Raw genomic sequence first — 19,789 nt, forward strand, 5'->3', positions numbered from 1 at the left:
CCAGTTTAATGACCTTCTTCAGCTCTGGACTTTTGGATGTACTAAATATATTGATGCTTGTGCCGTCTTTCAGTAACAATCTTTCCTCTGGTACTCGTCAAGCTGAGGAGGGCAAGTGGGGACTGTGCAGCAGTTTGTTGGGTACGTTCGCTCCCAGGTGGTGAGTCCTTTGTTTTAGTGACTCATTAGGGACCAAGGGACCGCTGGAGATGATCACAGGACCGGGACCGTTATTTGGGCTGGCAGGGGAGGACTGCAGCTGAGGGCACCTGTGGTATTTAATTTGACTTTTAATAGCTGGGGCATTCAGAATGAGGAGTTGGTGTAAACTGCCGTGATCTCATACATCTCGTGCCCTCCCCCAAAACAAAAGCTGATTGAGATGGCTCTTAAAATACAATTATTAGGGGGGGGGAACAAAAACGAACAAAAAAACCACCTACAAAGCCCAAGCCCTGGGCTTTTCCAGTAATTTTGGCCTCTCTCGCGGCTCGTAGGGAAGCTCTCAGCGCGCTTGCGCTGCCGTCACCCCGCTGGCCGCCACGCATGCGCAGAGGAGGGGGCGGCGGCGCTGCGGCGGGGTGTGGGGGCCGGGCTGGGCCGGGCCGCGGGGCGGGGGCGCGGATGGCGGCGGGGCTGCGCCATGTTGCGGTGGCTTGTGGCGGTGCTCAGTCACTCCTGTTTTGTCTCCAGGGGCGACAGCATGTTCTACGCGGTGCGCAAGGGCCGGCGGACGGGCGTCTACCGTACCTGGTAAGGGCCGCGGCCGGGGCAGCGCGGGGAATCGCCGCCGGGCCGTCCCCGGCCCGTCCCGTCCCGTCCCGGGACGGCCTCACCGCCGCCGCCTCTGTTGCAGGGCGGAGTGTCAGGAGCAGGTGAACAAGTTCCCCTCCGCCAGCTTCAAGAAGTTCGCCACCGAGAGGGACGCTTGGGCCTTCGTGCGCGCCGGCCTCCCGGGGCAGGAGCAGCTGCTCGAGCCGGCAGGTAGCTCGCCCGTCTGCTCGCCTCCCGCCTCGCCCCCGCCCGGGCCGGAGGGGAGGGGAGGGCGGCCCGCCGGGGGAGGGGGGTGAGGGAGACCTCGCCGCGCCTAGCTGCTGCGCGGCCTCAGTGTAAACACTGCAGTTTCCGGATAAACGTGGGAAGCAGCGTCTGTTTATCCTGCGGTGGGCGTCTTGTAACTGGCGGAGCGCCGTGGCGGTAAGTACGGCGGTGGCCCTGCCCTCCGGACACAGCGATGGATGTGTCTGTGCAAGGAGAGTATTTCTGTAGGTGCTTGGAGAACACTGCTTGTACTGTGTCTGTTTTGAGAGCTGTTTGACACATGGCGTGTCTCCTCCTCTTCAGTTTGGTCTAGGATCACGAATAACTGCTGTATACTATAGTATTTTTTGCACAGTACCTTGGAGTGGTGATAGCTAACAGACTAGCATTGCTAATAGGTGATAGCAACTGTTGTCTTTAGAAGCAGTCCTTTCAAATAAAATTTGACCTTGTATACAGTCGAACTGGTTGGTTTTTTTTTTTTTTTTTGGAGGGGCACATGGTCCTCTAGCTGTAACACAGGAAAATGGTAGCCAGAGAGAAGAACCAGAGATAAACATCCTGTGTTGCAATACGTGCAAAAGACCATATGAACAGTCTACAAATGAAGAACACATTGCAAAGCGTATAAAACAAGATGAAGTATACTCAATGCCAACAGTCAGCGAAGATAAATTTTCATATATGGGTGAGGTCTTTATTCCTGTAGTTCTTTTCAGTTCTTTGCACTTTTTCATAAGTAACAAGTGTAGTTATTAGAAAGCTTTTAGGGAGGCTTGATGGCAGCATCAGGCCCAGCATAACATTGTTTCTTTAAAATGGAAATGTGAGCCATGGTATGTTTGTTCCTGTTGTCTTTAGTGCAATTTTAATTGGCTTTAACTGGTAGCAACATACAGCTTAATGTTACCGTTACAGGTGTGATTTTATGTGTGTCTGGGCTACAGACAATGTTTAAATATAGAGATGTAGCTGGGAAGTTCTAAAGTTGACTGAAGAAGACAGGAACTATAGTGAGAATATGGAACTTGGGACAGAGGTGCTTCTTGAAGCTGAATAATTTGATACCAGTGAGGGTGTGAAGCTGCAGTGGGACTTCTGGTGTTCTGCATTACTGATTTACATGCCTTCTGTAGTTACCTTTTTGAAGGGCTCTCTGGGGAGGGAGGTTTTGGGGATTAATCTGCTGGCAGACATTTCTTTTTGTGTAGAGTCTATGTCCTTGAAGGAGTCCTTAAACTTCTGCTTTTGGTAATTCTTTTGTAGGTGACTTTGTAGTTGTTTATACAGATGGTTGTTGCTCAGGGAATGGACGTAATAGGGCACGTGCTGGAATAGGTGTCTATTGGGGACCAGGCCACCCTTTGTAAGTAGCTGAATGGATTGTTTGTTTGGGTTTTTTTGTTTTAATATATTCCTGTTTGTTTTGTGTGTGATTTACAATACCAGCCTCCTTTTGAATACGAAACCCTGCTGTTGAGACTCTTAATGACAGTGCTATGAGACTAGTGAGTTACTGAAAAGATAAATAGGCTTCTCTGGGAGGCAATAATGTGGGGAACATCAACTGGAAATACTATTGTCAGGGACTGAAGCTATAATTCAAGTGATGCAGAAAGTTTTTGAAATAGGTGTAGGTGTTCACAGAAGACAACAAATGTGATTGCATATTGGTGGCAGGTCCAAATATGCAGGTTGCACTATGCAGCTGGAAGTTTGAGCTAGATCTATTCATTCTCCTTTACAAAAAGTAGCACGCTCATATTTATTTTTCTAATGTGTAGTCATTATACACCATTTTGAATATTTGGGGTAGCTAATCTACTATTCATTCCTTGGACACAGAAATACCAGTGAAAGACTTCCTGGACGGCAGACCAATCAAAGAGCAGAAATACATGTAAGTAGTAAATGCCCTAAAATGCTTCTGCACGTTAGACTGCAGAAGCATCTTCGTGACTATTTCAACTCTGGCCTTCAGAAACCAGTTATGTATCTGTGAGGGAAGCACACAAAATACCGGGAGTTATGACTTGAAACAAATCGTTCTCTTCAAGTTTTACTGATCTTTATTGGTTCTGAACAAGGTAATTCACCTTGAGGATTCCCAAATATCATCAGGCCAAGCACAGAGATTTAAAACAGTCTTGCATTAGGAAAGGCTGATTCTCAAATCTGTATAGTATGCTTTGCATTTTTAATGTGTATATCTCAGAGCTTGGGGTGAGGGCTGCTGAGTACTGGTTAGGAGGAGAATCAGCTTCTTACTGTGGTAGAATCGGAGTATCATATTCCTTAGGTAAATATAACAATCAATTCTAGGCTCTCAGGAGTAACTTCTGTTACTTCTGAAGTAAACTTCTGTTGGCAACAGCAGATTTAATCTTCCCTTCTCACCTCATCTTAGTTCTGGTACTGCTGCTGCCCTGCACTGTGTGTTTGGAGATGAAATGAAATGGGTAACTGATCTGCTTAAAAACTACAGGAAGCTCATTTTAGTGAAGGACAAGCAGAGACAATGGTGGTGTGCCAGGGATCAGACTTGTCACTAAAGAACTTTCCAGTTCTATATCCAGACCCAGCCACTTCACCCTCTTACTATATTTCGTAGCACCAAAAAACCGCTACAAAAAAAAAAAAGTCCCTTTTTGGTGTTCCAGATTGTTGGAACTGGTATGACTCCTTCCTCCTCAAAGTTATGGAGAAAATGCCTAAAACTTGGTGTGTAGTTGATAGATAATTTTTGATAGAAAATTGGGCAGGGTGTTACTCCTTCAGTAGAGTTGAACAGCAGAATGTTTTTGGGTTTTTTTGCTAGTGAAACTTCAGTGGCTCCCTGTTTGCCTTTATTAAGTGGTCATCTGTATGCATAATTTTGGGAACCTCTGCTCTAAAGCGTGTTGATGCTCACTGATGGAGAGATTGTAGTAATATTCTTTGTAGTTCTGTGTTAGCATCAGGTACTTTGCTGGTATTTTAATTCCATGCATTCAAAATCCTGTTCTGAACTGTGATTCTACTGAAATGTTCTTAAGGCAGCCTGCAAAGCAATAGAGCAAGCAAAGAGTCAAAACATCAAGAAACTAATTATCTACACTGATAGCAAGTTCACTATTAATGGTAAGTTAATGATTTTATTTTTCCTGAATCTTAAAGACATAATGTGTGCTGTTTTATCACATAAGGCTCACAGAACATACTGAGTCCTGGGGAGAGGCATAAAAGGAAGAGAATGCATAACATTTCAATACTTATGGCTGCTTGTGGAAAATCTTCAGAATATTATAGGGATCACCTGATAACTGCATAAAATACAAATAGAGACAAAGTGCCTGTTACAGTAAAGGCTGTTAAGTAACTACAGGATTTTTGTCTTAAGGCATTCAGTATGACACAAAGTCTAGAAAAAATAATCTTGTTCATGTATACTCTGTTAAGGATGTACTCAGGAAAGTACTCAAATTTGGTGTAGTAATTCTGTAGGTTTGTTTTGTTTTGCTTGGATTGGAGAGGCTGTCTTAATACACACATGTGAAGTACATTCAAGTTCTGGCTTTTTACATGTAGACTTCACTTCCAAGCTTTCAGGATCCACTAGAAGACTAGCCAGAGATGGTATGTCCTCAGAGTATATATTTAAAGTTTCACCTTCATCCAAAGACTTGGAGAACTTAATTTTATTCCCTATAAATACCATATAAAGCAGCCAGTAAGACTTAATTTCTGAATAAAACTTCTTCCTTTTTCCTTGGGATCTTCAGATTTTACTCCCATGACAATTCAGAACTGCATAAGCATTTTTTCCTTGTATTTCACATTTTCACAAAGGGAGTACATGTGTTTGCTGTTTCCAGATCACTTTGGCATTGGTTTTGAGGTTTTTGGGTTTTTTGGAAATAATACCAAACAAAAACTTCCTGCAACTTTTGACTGACAATTAAATGTTGCGCTTTCACGCTCTGGGTTTTTTTTGGGGGGGAGGCAAGAGGGGAATGTGAGTATCTTGTTCTTAACATAACTTCCTATACTTGAGCACAACACTGAAAGTAATTATCTGTTTCATTGCTTGTTATTAGTAAAGCAAATAAATGGTTTGTATGTTAAAAATCTCTATATCTTTACCTCCAAATAAGTCATTCTGCTTTCCAGAAGCCACCTCTGATTTCTGGAAGTGGAGGAGTACGAAAGAAGAGCATGAGTTTCTTTTTTGGGTGGCTCATCTTTAGAAGTACAGCAAAACTTACCTTGAAAAACTCTGATGTTGCCTTGAGTAGCAATACCCTAGAAAGGACAGAAAGCTACTGAGTAGGAACAAGTGACTGCTAGTCAAGGAAGAAGTTGCTGGAGCTGTCACTCACTGCTTGTTTCAAATCCTGTTTGCTTGCATGTGCATGAAAGAGGTTCTGTCCAGAAGTGAAAAGTGCCAAGAAGTTGTACTCTGTTCTGCTGATTTTAGCTCATGAGTTGAGGAAGGGAGAGTAAATGTTGAGAAACAACTTAAAGGGATTTTTCCATTGCTTCTCCCTAGGGATCATCATGTAAATCTCTCATTGAGTAGCTTATTCTCCCCAAAAGATAATAGGTATAGCGGAATGTGTGTGGCAGGTTTTGGGAGGTTTTTTGTTTTGGTTTGGTTTTGGGTTTGTTTTTTTTTTTTTTACTCTGCTAGAAGCATTCTGAAAAAAAAGAAGAGTAAAAGGAAGAGTGTTCTTCAGGACTGGGTGTTGCATGCTGATCAACAGAGTCCAAGTGCATAATTTGTTGCAAGAAGCAAGTTTTTCGAAGCATAAAGGAGCAAAGAAACATCTTTGCAATTCTTTGCTTTGTGGGAGAAAAGTCTATACCATCTTACCTGTGAAACTGGTGTTACGAAGGAGGAAAAGTTGCTGTGTTAGGTAGAATTCCTGTTAAACTTAGGTGTGAGACATACGAGGGAGAAAAAGAAGAATCTTTAGGTACAATGTCTTGGTCTCTTTATTTTTGCTTGCAGTTTGTTCTTGCATTTTGGATCCCTGAGGTTCAGGTTCCACTCTTGTTTAATCAAAGTTATTTTGTAACTGTGTCTAGGAAGGAGAGGTACTGGAGAAGGAGGCTTGCAGTTCAGTACAAATGGATGTGGTTTGGTTTGGTTTTTTAGGAGGTTTTGTGTGCCAAATTGGTGATTCTCTTACTTGGTTCAGATTTGTTGTGAAAGGATGCTTTACATTGTCGAGACCAGCAAAGTTATAAAAAAGAATAGATCTTTATTTAAGTAGTAATATAGTACATTTTCTGGCCAGCAAGGGATGGCCAGAACGTTAAGTCTTGCTCTGTAGAAATCAGCTTACGTGGTCCTTCTCTGAAAGATTCTGTTTAGTGTGCAGAAGCCATAAGACAGGTGGCCATCTGTTTTTCCTCTATGCATGTGTGTCTTCTTCGTTTCTCAAAACAAGCCATAGGTTTGTTCTAGTACTGTACCATCAGGCAAATCCTTAGCTTCAGTTTATTGAAGTTCATGTCGTAATTTTGTGTGTAATGCATATAGAAGGCTGTAGTCTTTAAATTAAGTATCTGTTTGGGAAAGCATGGTCGGGTAATTCAAGTGATAATGGAAAAATATAATCCTGAAAGACAGTAGTAGGAAACCAAATAAGTATATATTCTGTCTCCAGTGTCTTTTGCCTGAGACTTGGTACAGAGTTAGTGTCTTGTTAAAAGGCTGTTTGCTCCATCTTATCCTTGCTGTCTTCTTTAATAGCATTTTTGTGTAATGCTCCCTTTGCATAGGTATTACGAGCTGGGTTGACAACTGGAAAACAAATGGCTGGAGAACAAGTTCAGGAGGAAGTGTAATAAATAAAGAAGATTTTGAAAGACTTGATAATCTATCAAAAGACATAGAAATTCAGTGGGTAAGTACCTCATTTCTTATTCTTAATGACATCTTAAGCATGCTTATTGTAAAAACTTACAAGTATGACCATAATAAAGAATTTTATAGAGTGTAATATTGTACACACATAAGTAAAACCATAAATACGGAGAAGCTGCTTGTTTTATTTAAAGCAAATAAGCAACTAACCTAGGCTCTTGGAACCGGTATTTCATTTATTAAAATGTGTGTTTATATTTGTTTTCTGTCTCTTGTTACTACCTAGAAAATGCCTGCAATAATTATTCTTACTTTGTTAGTAGATGAAATTTCTGTTCCCGGAAATGTAATCTTAAGACATAACTGTGTCTTTCTGAGTCATAGCTGAATTCCTAGATTTGCTTTTCAGAACTCTTTAAGATGCTGGTTTGTTGGTGTAACTCAATCACATGAGTGTCTTTAAACTGGGAAAACTAAGAGAATGTAACCCCAAATAAACTAACTCTAGCTTTCTATACCTTAACTGCATTTTTCTCCAAGAAAACTGGGCACAGAAAGGTCTTTAAAATACCCATTTTTAAGTTTTAAATAGTTTCACTCTCCAGTAAAGATGTAAACCAAATTCTATACAGGTATTCTGGGTAAAATTTATTTTTCTGTAACCTCTAACATCAGTGCTAAACACTGTAGGGGATATCTTCCCTCCCCTCCTTCTAAATTTTTCTCTAATTGTGGTATAAGACTATGGATTCTAGAAATAAATCCCTGTACCATTGACTTCGTGGCTGCTAAAGGCATATTTATTGGGCTTCTGTCTTTATTCTGTAGAAACCAGGATGACGTAGATTTTTAATGTGCACTTTTTCTATGGGAAATCTATTGCAGATATTCTTCCATTCATCATGTTCTGTGTGCCAGAGCTGGCGACTCCAATTTAGTCTGTCCAGAATTTATATAACAACTGCTATTGTCTATTGAGAAGAAAGTGTTGTGGTGGTTTAGCCTCTGCCGGGGTCTGAGACCACGCGGCCGCTGCCCCTCCCCCACAAAGGGAGTGAAATACAAAGCCCCAAGACTGAAATAAGGAGAGGTTTAATACAACAGTGCAATAGCAACACAACAAACAACAACAATAACAATAACAGTAATAGTGATAGCAATTAACAGAGCAAAATAGCTACCAAATACAGCAGTGGGAAGCACGATGTACAAAACCACGAGTGCACCGCGCTCAGCGCCAGGAAAATGTGACCTGCCAGGATGTGACGTCTGCATGGTATCTGAATAACCCGGCTAGAGCTCCCCCCCTCTGCTGGGGAAACTTAACCCTATCCTGGTTAAACCAGGACAAGTGTAAAAAACTTAAAAGTTCAGCTGTCCTTAGAGTATTTTACATAATAAAAAAAAATACTTCATGCCTATTTCTTGCACCTGAATCTCTTAAACTTGGGCAGACTTTTATTTCAAGAGGACCAGTGTATACATACACTTTATTACACTACTCTGCCTGTTCCAGTGTGGGGTCCTCCCTGGGCTGCAGGTGGAGATCTGCTCCACCGTGAACCTCCATGGGTGCAGGGCACAGGTGCCTCACCATGGGCTGCACCACGGGCTGCAGGGGAATCTCTGCTCCAGTGCCTGGAGTGCCGCCGCCTCCTCCTCCTTCTTCACTGACCTTCTCTCACATCTTCTAACTCCTCTCTCCCAGCTGCTGTGCAGTATTTTTACCCTTTCTTAAATACGTTATCACAGAGGAGGCACCAGCTTTGCTGATGGGCTCAGCTGTGTCCTGCAGTGGGTCCATTTTGGAGCCAGCTAGAACTGGCTCTGTCCAGTGCAGGGGCAGCTGGTGTGTTCTCACAGAGGCCACCCCTGCAGCCCCCAGCTGGTACCATGTAAACTTAATACCATCTCGCACACACTTCATGCTTGTCCCCTCTCAGATGTTGTCAAATAGCAAGCTTGACTTTATTCTTCCTCCCCCCCACTCCTCCACCCTTACTTCTGACAAGGATGGGTTTAGGGTTGAAAGAGTTTTCAGTTCCTAATTGAAGGATGGACAGTTATGACATCTGAAAATTGAGAGATTCTTTTCATACCCTGTTCGTATATCCTAAGTGTGTACTGTAATCACCAAGGCTAGTTAGTGTTACAGGCTATGTTAGTGGCATAGGAGGTCTCTGGCTTTCTGGGAACAGGTTAACTTTGTTTAAGCACTGAATGCAGATAGGTTTTTCTCTCTTCTCTGCAAGTGGGAATTTTGAGTTGGAGCTGTTGTCTGCATTTCTTAAAGGCCTTGTCCAGTCCACTACTTCCCATAAAGATGATTTTCACAATTTGGCAAGCCTGTCCTAGAGGAAGGGAAACTATGAACATTCCTGGGAAAAACACATAAAAATTAAATGTGAGGAGAGGGCCTCTAAAGAGGTGCTACTGTATTATGAATGAAAGGGTGTTGTGTGATCAAATTTCATGTATGTACTTTTTTCTTGATTACTTGCATATCTAATGCTCCTATCCTTTTGTCCTGACAGATGCATATTCCTGGTCATGCTGGCTTCCAAGGAAATGAAGAAGCTGATAGACTAGCAAGAGAAGGAGCTAGCAAACAGAAGTCCTGACGTACTGGCACTAGAGACTGTTTCAGTGGGAGGAAAAGGGCAAACATCACAGTAACAACTAGAACTGCTGTAATTGTTTCGGAGTTGAACTCTGAACTATACTTCTTTCGGGCCTGAGTGTTAAACATATACCAACTTCTGAGGATAAAGAACCCACATTTTCTTCTATAGTGTTTGTTTTAAAATCCTCAGTATTTAGTTGAAGATGCAGAGCGTTTGCTTTTTCTCCGTCTTACTGAAGGGCCATGGTCAGTGTTTTTAGCTATCTTGTAGACTTCTGAATTCACCGCAAAGACAGACTTCTGAAGAAGTAATATTAAATCTTTATTCTAAGTGTTCTGTATTTTCCTCTTTGTCAAATAAATCAATTTTTTGTACAGAGGTATATATTAACAGCCCAAAATAGTTGGGGACAGGGGGACTTTGGGGTTGGTTGAATTGGTAAGAGGTCAGTGACCTAACATGGAGATGTCCATTAATGTGCTTTGGCATTCTGGTAATAGCAATAACTGCTCTACCGATGGGCTTGTGACACTCACCTGTGCCTCACAGCATCATCAGTTACAGCATCTGTAGGTGTCTTTATAATGTTACTTGCTTTGCAAGGTAGCATGAACAAACTAAACAGGTCACAAGAGAACTTCATAGAATCATTGGTTGGAAAAGACCCTTGGGATCATCGAGTCCAACCATCAGTCCTACTCTACAAAGTTCTCCCCTACACCATATTCCCCAACATCACAGCCAAACGACCCTTAAACACATCCAGGGATGGTGACTCCACCACCTCCCTGGGCAGCCTATTCCACTGTCTGACCACTCTTTCTGTGAAAATTTTTTTCCTAATGTCCAGTCTAAACCTCCCCTGTTGCAGTTTAAAGCCATTCCCCCTTGTTCTGTCACTAATCACCTGTGAGAAGAGACCAGCACCAACCTCTCCACAATGTCCTTTCAGGGAGCTGTAGAGAGTGATGAGGTCTCCCCTCAGCCTTCTCTTCCTCAAACTAAACTGTCCCAGCTCCTTCAATTGCTCCTCATAGGATCTGTTCTCCAGACCCTTCACCAGCTTCGTTGCCCTCCTCTGCACTTGCTCCTTGAACAATTAATTTTTACTGTTCTCCTCTCTCTAGCTGCTTAATGTCTAAGCTCTTGGTTTCTGGCTTCCTGTTAAGTTTTTTTATGCACGCTCATTAACATTGTTAGTTCCTCTTCTGTGTTGTCCCAAAGGTAGTAACTGGCCATTTTATCTGAAATGGAACTAGAAGATGATCAGTTTCTCCAGATCTTCCAGATGTCAAGTGTTTTATTTAATTTTTTTTTCAGTCAATGATGAGATTAATTTAATGGCTAATGTGTACTTGAATTAGAGTGTAATTACCAGTAATCAACATAGTTTTATTTTCTACACATGTATATGGGAAGAGCAAACAGGTTTGATGTTACATTTGTCAACTTCTTTGCAAGGTGCCTTCATATCATTGAATAGTAGGGCTTAAACTAGAAGTCACTGAAATTTTTGTTGTATTTCTTAATTGCTGTACAGAATGGTGGAGCTGCTAAAGCTTGATTTCTTAATAGTTTGCATGCATTGTAATTTCTTCACTGAGGCAAAGTATGAGCTGTTACGTATTTAGAGTCGTGCAAATTGTGATAAAATGAGGGAACTGGCTAGCTAGTAGCTAATAGATGAATTGAGGTTATTTGTTTTCTCTCATTCAAAACTGCACAGTAAAGCTCATCTAGGGGTAAGGTACTGCACTGATTATTCCCCCTCTGCGCCTTTTGTATATGTGCACACAATTATCCATCTCTTTATTTATGTTAGAAGTTTGGCTTGAAGGAAAACACCCCACCATCCCTCTTCAGATCTGTAGTTGAGGCAGAACAGTGTGACAAACAACGTACTGCAGAGGTAGCGTCTAATAATCTGGCTATTGTACATCTCCAGGTAAACGTGTAGATCATATTTACCGTATGTATTGAAATCTGTATTTTTTGAAGCAGCAGCTTTGGAGAAAAAGTGTAGCTAGTGGTAAGTCATAAACATCAGTGTAATACTGAATGCAAGCAACTTTACTACCTGAATCTAATAAGTCAATTATAATAGGAAATCTTAGTAGGAAAGTGTTTTATGTTCATTTGATACCAGTGTTTATCATTCTGACTCTGGAAATTCATGACAAAAGCAAGCTGAGAGAAAAGTTACAAGGTTAAGGCTGATTAAAGGATGGAAAGCAAATAATACTTAATAGGGGCTCGCGGACCCACAGAGGATGTTGGCTGTTTGAGTAATTCTCTTCAGGCAACTGAAACTTTAGGGGGGTATTGGCATGTAGCAGCCATGAGATTCAGGGGTTAAGCATTGACCTTCTTGCCTGCATTTGTATGTGCTTCTAAAAATGTGGCCAATACCAGCGTTAGACCACCTTACTTGTGATGTTATGGGACTTACATTCTATCCAGAATCAATAATATGATCAAATACCATACATTATACATCAAATACCATACCTTAAAGGGATTTGGTAACAACTACTTCTCAGATTCTTAGAAATGTTAAGATGTTTTGGTAAGTATAACACATTTTAGGAATAAAAACGTTTAAAGGAGGGATTGTTTGTTTTTCGGTAGCTTTTCTGTCCTTACATTACATTTAGCTGGCTGTTGGTTTATTTACCGTATAGAATCAGAACCGTACAGAATCACAGAGCCATGGGGGCTGGAGGGAGCCGTTGGTGTGCATCTTGTCCACCCCAGCTCAACCCCGAGCAGGTCGCTCAGGCTGGGAGCAGCTCCAGGGATGGAGACAATGCAAGCTTTCTGGACAGCATGTCTTACCACTTCCTTTCCTTTTTTTTCCTGATTTATTTTTTATTTCTCCATATTGTGGGGTTACAATGCAGGTCTTTGAGGCTGAGACTCACCGGTGAATGAGCGTTACTGCCCGGGCGCACCCTCTGTAAACACTGGCGATTGGGCGTGTTACCCCGGAGGGTTCGTGCGGGCGGGGGGCCCCGGCCCCGCCGTTGCAGGGGCACCTCTCCGCCGGTGCCCTGCAGCCTGACGCCGTACACTGACGTGCAGGCGCTGCCTGCTCAGCAGAGTTTGTTGCAAACCGTGCCCCTTTAAGGCTCTCCCGATGGGCCGCTCCCGGTCCCTGCCCCGGCCCTTCCAGCCCCGCCGGGGTGGGCGCTCCCGCCCAGCGCGGCCCGGCCCAGCGCAGCGCCCGGCGGCGGAATGGTGGAGGCCTGGTACATGGACGAGTCCCCGGAGGACCAGCGGGCGCCGCACCGCCTGCGGCCCAACCACGCCGTCAGCCTGGAGCAGCTGCGCCGCCTCGGCGTCGCCTACCGCAAAGTAGGGGCGTGTGCGGGGCCAGGCGCCGCGGCGGGCCCCGCCGCTCGGCAGGGCCTGGGTGCGGTGGCGCCGCGGGCCTGCGCCGGCCCCGCCGGGCCGGGGAGAGCGCTGAGGGCGGCGGGCGGACCTGGGGCGGTGCGAGGCCGCGGAGCGGGGGAGCCGGTGCCGGCCATGTCCGTGCCTGCCCGCGCTGCCGAGCCCGGGGGAAGGGGAGGCAGCAGGAGGGGCCTAGGCCGTGTTCGTGGCGGGGGGAGCGGGTGCAGGTAGATCCTCGGGGGCTGTCACACCTCGTGTGCCTGTGGCAGCCAACTTGGCTGCCCCCGGAGCGACCGGCCCCGCTAGTGGCGCTCCTCGGGCTTTTGCACCTCAGTGCCTGAACGGCGTCTTCAGCAGTCGTGTTCGAATGCTTTTTTCCCCCCTGCCTATGTTTTAGTTGGATGCTGATAACTATGAGACTGATCCACGTCTGAAAGAGATTCGGAGAGCGGAAAATTATTCTTGGATGGATATAATAACCATACATAAAGACAAGCTTCCAAATTATGAGGAAAAGGTATGCAAGTTTTTGCTTTCAAAGGGGCTTTGCGCCCTGAAACCTACCGCTGCAGCCAGCTTCTTAACACCTGCACACCCTGGGCAGGGACAGAGATGAGAATTCCAGGTGTAAAATACATCCTGTACTGAAGTCCTTTACACTCAAAAAGCAGTTTTGCTATTATTTTGGAAAGAGAAGAGGCCTTTTGCTTCTGTGGATTGCCTTCGAAGTTTTTAAGGGTAGTTGCCATCACTGTGTCATTTCAAAACTAATATTCCTACCAGCAGAGCCCTGCCAATGCTGACCTGTTCTCAGAGACCCTCCCTGGAATGAAGGCTGGTGATTGCCAGGTGGGCACAGGCTTTGGAGGCTGAAACATCCTAATGGCTGCTTGCAAAATACAACTTTTCAAAGTGAATGTTAACCTCATGGAATCGGAGGGATACATTCCCCATACAAGATTTTTTTACCTTGGGAAGTTGGTACCTTGACTGTTTCATAACAGCTGAAGGCAAATGGTGCCAGGCTTTCAGATGAGCCTCCTAGAAGGAGCTTTCTCCTCCCAGTCTCCGGGTGCTGGTGTGCTGCTCTGATCTGAGGACAGCAACCCAGTGGCACTTCCGTATTTTCATTAAATTTCCATATACCAGTTGTGGTGGGTTGACCCTGACAGGCCACCAGGTGCCCACCAGAGCTGTTCTATCCCCTCCTCAGTTGGACAGTGAAGAGAAAAGAGAATGAAAGGCTCATGGGTTGAGATAAGGACAGGGAGATCACTCAGCAATTATTGTTACAAGCAAAACAGACTCAACTTGGGGAAATTAATTTAACTTATTGCTAATCAAATCAGAGTAGGATAATGAGAATATAAAAACCAAATCTTAAAACACCTTCCCCCGACCCCTCCCTTCTTCCCAGGCTCAACTTTACTCCTGATTTTCTCTACCTCCTCCCCCCCGAGCAGTGCAAGGGGATGGGGAATGGGAATTGTGGTAAGTTCATCACCTGTTTCTGCTGCTCCTTCCTCCTCAGGGGGAGGACTCCTCCCACAGGACACAGCCCTCCATGGGCTTCTCCAACGTGAGTCCTTCCCGCAGGCTGCAGTTCTTCACAAACTGCTCCAGTGTGGGTCCCCCACAAGTCACAAGTCCTGCCAGCAAACCTGCTCCAGCCTGGGCTCCTCCACAGGGCCACAGGTCCTGCCAGGAGCCTGCTCCAGTGTGGGCTTGCCATGGGGTCACAGACTCCTTTGGGCATCCACCTGCTCTGGTGTGGGGTCTTCCACGGGCTGCAGGTGGAGATCTGTTAACCTCCATGGGTGCAGGGCACAGTCTGCCTCACCATGGGCTGCACCATGGGATGCACCACGGGCTGCAGAGGAATCTCTGCTCCAGTGCCTGCAGCACCTCCTCCCCCTCCTTCTGCACTGACCTTAGTGTCTGCAGGGCTCTTGCACATATTCCCACTTTACTCTCTGGCTCCAGTTGTGCAGGTTTTTTTTTTTGCCCTTCTTAAATATGTTGTCCCAGAGGCACTACCACCGTCGCTGATGGGCTCGGCCTTGGCCAGCGGCGGGTCTGTCTTGGCACCGGCTGGCATTGGCTCTGTCGGACATGGGGGAAGCTTCTAGCAGCTTCTCACAGAAGCCACCCCCGTAGCCCATCTGCTACCAAAACCTTGCCACGCCAACTCAATACACCAGTTTGTTTTAAGCCCATTGTGTTATACTGGTTTTAAGTTGATGAGGTGAATTAGGTAGTAACTCAGGTTGCTTGAGTGGTCTCTACCTGACACAAAGATGGGCTGGTATTGACAGGGCATGTGGACTTCTGCTCATCTTGCCATGCTGGATCAGCACTGGCTCAGGGACACCTGCACTACTGTGGCTAAACAGCATCTAGACCTGAGCAGGTGATGTTACATGGCATTGCACTGCTCTCTGTGCACTAACCCACCCAGGTCTCTGTTAATTGAACCTTTAAAGCATGTTTTCTTCTGTGCTGTGAAATGTACAAAGAATTCACCATTCTGGAAAAAATGAGAATGTTGCTGCTGCTGCCCAGGAGGAGAGAGCCTGGAGCTGGGGCTCACTGTGTGGGGGCAGGTGTGACATGCTGTTTGCATCAGTTTGCTGTAGGTAGGCCATGTTTGGCAATAACTGCGTTTTCACATACAGTTGTAGTAGCCTGTGGGGCTAAGTCAGCCCTACACCAATGTAAAAGAGGGGGCATAATCTGTAGCTCTGTTTTATTTTTACACGTCAGGGAAAAAAAATGCACAAAATGATCAAACTGAACAACTGTGAGGACTAAATCATGCGGTGGGAAGTTTTACCCACCTCTCTCTCAAATGGGTGTAAGCATTACTGTTATTCAGAGTCTGGTTATGTGCAGCTATAGCTGCTGTTTATTGTCAGAGAAATTCCCGTCTTCCAAAGGAAGTGCAGCAGGCTGCTTGGAAGTGACCCGAGGGAGGGTCTGGCTGGTTGGACTGGCCATTTTAACCGTGTTGGTCTCATCTGTTAGTTAAATCACTGGGCAGTTACCCTTTGAAAGCCTTTGTCTGCTTTGCCACATGTTTCTGCCTGATTTCTTTGCAGTTTTTCTGTGTTCACTGGTTTTAAGAGATACTTGCTATTCCTAGATAAAAACATTTTATGAAGAACATTTACACCTAGACGATGAAATTCGCTACATCTTAGATGGATCTGGCTATTTTGATGTTCGAGACAAGGATGACAAATGGATCCGGATTTCCATGGAAAAAGGAGACATGATAACCCTCCCTGCTGGCATCTATCACCGATTTACACTGGATGAGAACGTATGTTGTTATAGATTACTGTAAATTTTGATGACAAGTCCATGTGAGTACAGATCACGTTAGTAACTACATGCCCTGAGACTTGCAGTTCATTAGCAAAACATATTAAATATGAAGCAGGAATATGAAAAATACTAAATAATTCACAGTATCTGAACCTTTCATCTCCAGGTCACAAATCCAGCTTCCTCTTGTCAGCTGTAACTGCAAGTCATTGCCACGTGATAGCCGTAGCATATCTTAGGAGACAGCAGCGTGAGAGCCAAGCCCTGCGGCTGTCCCTCCCACAATGGCCCCTGCTGTCGGTTGAGGTGGAAATGGTGTAGATGGATCCTTCTGTTGCCTTGTTGTGTATCTTCGTGGGGATACACAGAGCGTATCTGTGTCCACTGTGGGATTTTTCAGGAATGCTAAATTCACCTTCAAGGAATGAAGGATTTTAAGGGTCCATAGCCACTACTTGCAGCTAGCGTGTGCTAGACTGGATGCTGGCTTCACAGGAGGTGACCTGCTTTCAGAGGCTGTTTTTGGCACATGTAGTCCTGATCTGTGTGTCTGTCCTTGTGGGGTTTTATAAATATGCTTTTAACCTCAGCATTACCCCTGGAAAATGGGGAAATGTGTGCTGTCTCCTGTGTGGCAGAATCCCATCTCTGGCATAGTCTTGAGAACGGTGTCATTTTGAATCAGCTGTCCAGATAGCAGTTACCATATATGTAAAAAAGGGAGGTGCTGCTTTGGTGAAAATCCTGACTTCACGTCTGCATTTTAAGATTCACAGTGAATCAGCTACAATTGCTGGTTTAAGGCTTTTTCTTTACATAGACAAAATGTCAGGGGTTATGGGTTGAATCCACAAGAAGTCTTAAAGGTTTGTCCACTTCAGGAACTTTAGTCCAGAAATGCCATCGCTGAAGTAAATTCCTAAGGTGCTTCTAGACCCTTGCATTTTGCAGCTGAATTCTTTATATACCTAACTTTATTCTTGGCATTGTTAAGCATCTGGGTGCAAGATAAGCCCTTAGCAGTGTTTACAAAATAGGTAGGGTCTAAATCTGTAGCGTAATGGACAGAAGAGAGGAGAGTTCCCCATAACTCAGTGGTGGGAGCACTTCTGCAGGATGTAAAACCCCATTTTCTGCTGCCACAGCTGTACCTTGCACCTGGCATACTTTTTCTTAGATGGTGGCAGAGGCTGTTACTTTTCCTGGGTGAATCTGGAGACTTCCCTTCCCCTAGCATTATTTTTTGGCTAGTTTATGCACTCCCCATTCAGCTTTTATGGCTCTCACTTTGAAGCTTCTGGTATTCCTCAAAAGCATTGTGTAGCCATCTTGGGTATTCTGATTGCTGCTGTTTAACTAAGCAAGCAGGATTTAGATGCTGCATTGCTCAGTGTTGTGGATCCAGTGGAAAAGATTTGCATAAGACAGGATTTTTTTGGTTTCTTTGAAACAGGGAGAAATACTGTCTCTGCCTGAGCTGGAGGCACTGGCTGTGACACAGTATATCACTGCATAGGTGTAAAATCTCCCACTGCAGGAGCTGTGAGCAGGAATACCAGCACAGTGCTATAATTTTCTGGAACACGTGAAGTTTTCAGTCCATCTTGAAATGGTTTCAAAAATTTCTGCAGAGGTGCAAATGAAACATTAACTTCAGAAAGGAGCTCTTAAATTACTTGTCACTTCTTGTTCTTTGACAGAATTACGTGAAGGCAATGAGGCTATTTGTTGGAGAACCTGTCTGGACAGCATACAACAGGCCGGCTGATGATTTTCCTGCTCGGAAACAGTATATGAAGTTTTTGGCTGAAGAAGCACAGTAATGGTGTCAGAGACCTGACAGCTGGAACAGCCTGAAGCCCTGTCAGAATAAATGTGACTGGTGGCTTTTCACTGATTCAACTTCTTCCATTTACAGATACAATTGTAATCATAGAATCATAGAAAAATTTAGGTTGCAAGGTCATTTGGAGGTCATCTAGTCCAACACCCTGCAAAGTACCAGGCCAACTTTAAAGCTAGACCAAGTTGCTCAAGGCCTTGAGGTCTGGAAACCTCTGGTGGTGGTGGTTCCACAGCCTGACTGAGCGCCTGTTCCAGCACTTACCTGCTCTCATGGGCAAGCGTTTGTTCTTCACGGCCAACTTGCTGGCTGCAGCTTGCAATTGTTGTCTCTTGCCCTTTCATTGAATGCCTGAGAAGAGTCTGGCTTTGTCTCCTTCGCAGTCCCTTCTCTAGTGGGAAACTGCAGTTATGTCTCCTCTCAGCTTTCTCTTCCTCAGGCTGGACAAACCAGTGTCCTTAGCTGGGCTCTCTTCTGTTAAGGAAGATGTTCAACACACTTTGCCATAGTTTTGACTACTGAGGAATGTCATTTGTAACCACCTGACAGTTAAACTTGAACCACTGACTGTTTTGAGCCCAGTGGTCCAGAAGTTTTTCACCCACCTTGTAGTTCATATCCTCAGTCCAGCTGCAAGGCTACTGTGGGACATGCTGTCGAAAGCCTTGCTGGGGTCAAGGTGAATCACATCTGCTGTGTCCCCTCCTCCACAGAGCCAGCCATCGCCTCTTGGATGGCAGGCAGGATGGGCAGGCAGACTGCACCCTTGGGAAATTGGTGTTGACTGGTTGCTCCCCATCACCTGGTATTTCATGTGCCTGGAACAGCTTCCGTGATGGCTTATTCTGTAATTTTCCTGGAGACTGAAGTGAGGCTGATTAGCCTGTTGTTCCCCAGATCTTCTTTCTTGCCTTTTTCAAGATGGCAGCATCATTTACCTTTTTCTGGTCAAAAAGGTTTTCCTGATCTTTGTGACCTTTCAAAGATGCCAGCAGCCTTGCAGTGACATTAGCTAGTTGCATTTACAGTTGCTCAGGAATCCATTTTCTAACCTTTTTTCCTTGATATTTCTGGCAGATAGAATTGGGAGAGGTGGGCTACATTAATATTCATTCTGTTCTGAATCCATGCTAATGAACTATGTAGGATTCTGTTTTTAATTAAAGAAAATAAACCCTGCTTCATTCTTGTCTAAAAATGTTCATAAGATAAATTTGCATAATCGGCATTTTAGTATGCAGCTTCCCAAGTTCTGCTCTGGTACATAAAGCTGGGGTTTTCTCTCAGTAAAATGTAGCAATTTGCTCTTGTGAGTTATTAATAAAATTACTTTGACTTGAGTGTTTTAGGTTGTTTTTTTTTTCTTGTGCTGACATTAAGGACACATTGAACAACAGTGTTACTGTAATTGTTAATCAGCTTTTATTTCTTGTGCTGCTACTGATGCTTTCTGTAACACAGGACAAATCATTAACTGTGTGCCTCAGTTTCCTTAGCTGTGAGATGGGGAAGAGTAGGTTTAGACATGCTGGTCCAGTTTTCAGTAAATGCCTTGTGGTTATGCAGGACATGTAGCTCCTCAGCAATGGGCACTGAAGCATTTTTGGTATGAATTTGCTCTTTACAATGAAGAATTACATCAGCTGGGCAGATGTACTGCTTGCTCCAACTCTCAATGGATGATGAGAGCCCGATGTGCTGGCTGCAGCCTGT

At 44.5% G+C, this 19,789-nt stretch overlaps 2 protein-coding genes across 2 annotated transcripts; both read left to right on the forward strand.

The window, feature by feature from the left end:
- Positions 1–589: 589 nt before the first annotated feature.
- On the forward strand, positions 590–9,898 carry RNASEH1 (ribonuclease H1). The gene is made up of 8 exons (XM_074861628.1): positions 590–753; positions 857–984; positions 1,535–1,729; positions 2,308–2,407; positions 2,887–2,941; positions 4,077–4,161; positions 6,808–6,932; positions 9,427–9,898. The coding sequence occupies exons 1-8, from the start codon at positions 644–646 to the stop codon at positions 9,511–9,513; spliced, it is 885 nt and encodes a 294-aa protein (XP_074717729.1). The 5' UTR covers positions 590–643; the 3' UTR covers positions 9,514–9,898.
- Positions 9,899–12,673: 2,775 nt separating this feature from the next.
- Positions 12,674–19,416, forward strand: ADI1 (acireductone dioxygenase 1). Its single transcript, XM_074861629.1, has 4 exons — positions 12,674–12,870; positions 13,304–13,423; positions 16,049–16,228; positions 17,934–19,416. Exons 1-4 carry the CDS (start codon positions 12,751–12,753, stop codon positions 18,054–18,056), a joined length of 543 nt encoding a protein of 180 aa, XP_074717730.1. The 5' UTR covers positions 12,674–12,750; the 3' UTR covers positions 18,057–19,416.
- Positions 19,417–19,789: the final 373 nt, after the last annotated feature.

This window comes from Strix uralensis, chromosome 3 (genome assembly GCF_047716275.1).
Source record: "Strix uralensis isolate ZFMK-TIS-50842 chromosome 3, bStrUra1, whole genome shotgun sequence".
In the NCBI taxonomy this organism is placed as follows: domain Eukaryota; kingdom Metazoa; phylum Chordata; class Aves; order Strigiformes; family Strigidae; genus Strix; species Strix uralensis.

What these genes read in the sequence shown, in the direction of transcription:
- ADI1 (XM_074861629.1), top strand. Translation starts at nt 12,751, where the DNA reads ATGGTGGAGGCCTGGTACATGGACGAGTCCCCGGAGGACCAGCGGGCG. An exon ending in TCGGCGTCGCCTACCGCAAA is followed by an intron (nt 12,871 to 13,303) that starts GTAGGGGCGTGT and finishes CCTATGTTTTAG; the next exon opens with TTGGATGCTGATAACTATGA. An exon ending in TTCCAAATTATGAGGAAAAG is followed by an intron (nt 13,424 to 16,048) that starts GTATGCAAGTTT and finishes TGCTATTCCTAG; the next exon opens with ATAAAAACATTTTATGAAGA.
- RNASEH1 (XM_074861628.1), top strand. Translation starts at nt 644, where the DNA reads ATGTTGCGGTGGCTTGTGGCGGTGCTCAGTCACTCCTGTTTTGTCTCC. An exon ending in ACGGGCGTCTACCGTACCTG is followed by an intron (nt 754 to 856) that starts GTAAGGGCCGCG and finishes CCTCTGTTGCAG; the next exon opens with GGCGGAGTGTCAGGAGCAGG. An exon ending in TGGGGACCAGGCCACCCTTT is followed by an intron (nt 2,408 to 2,886) that starts GTAAGTAGCTGA and finishes CCTTGGACACAG; the next exon opens with AAATACCAGTGAAAGACTTC.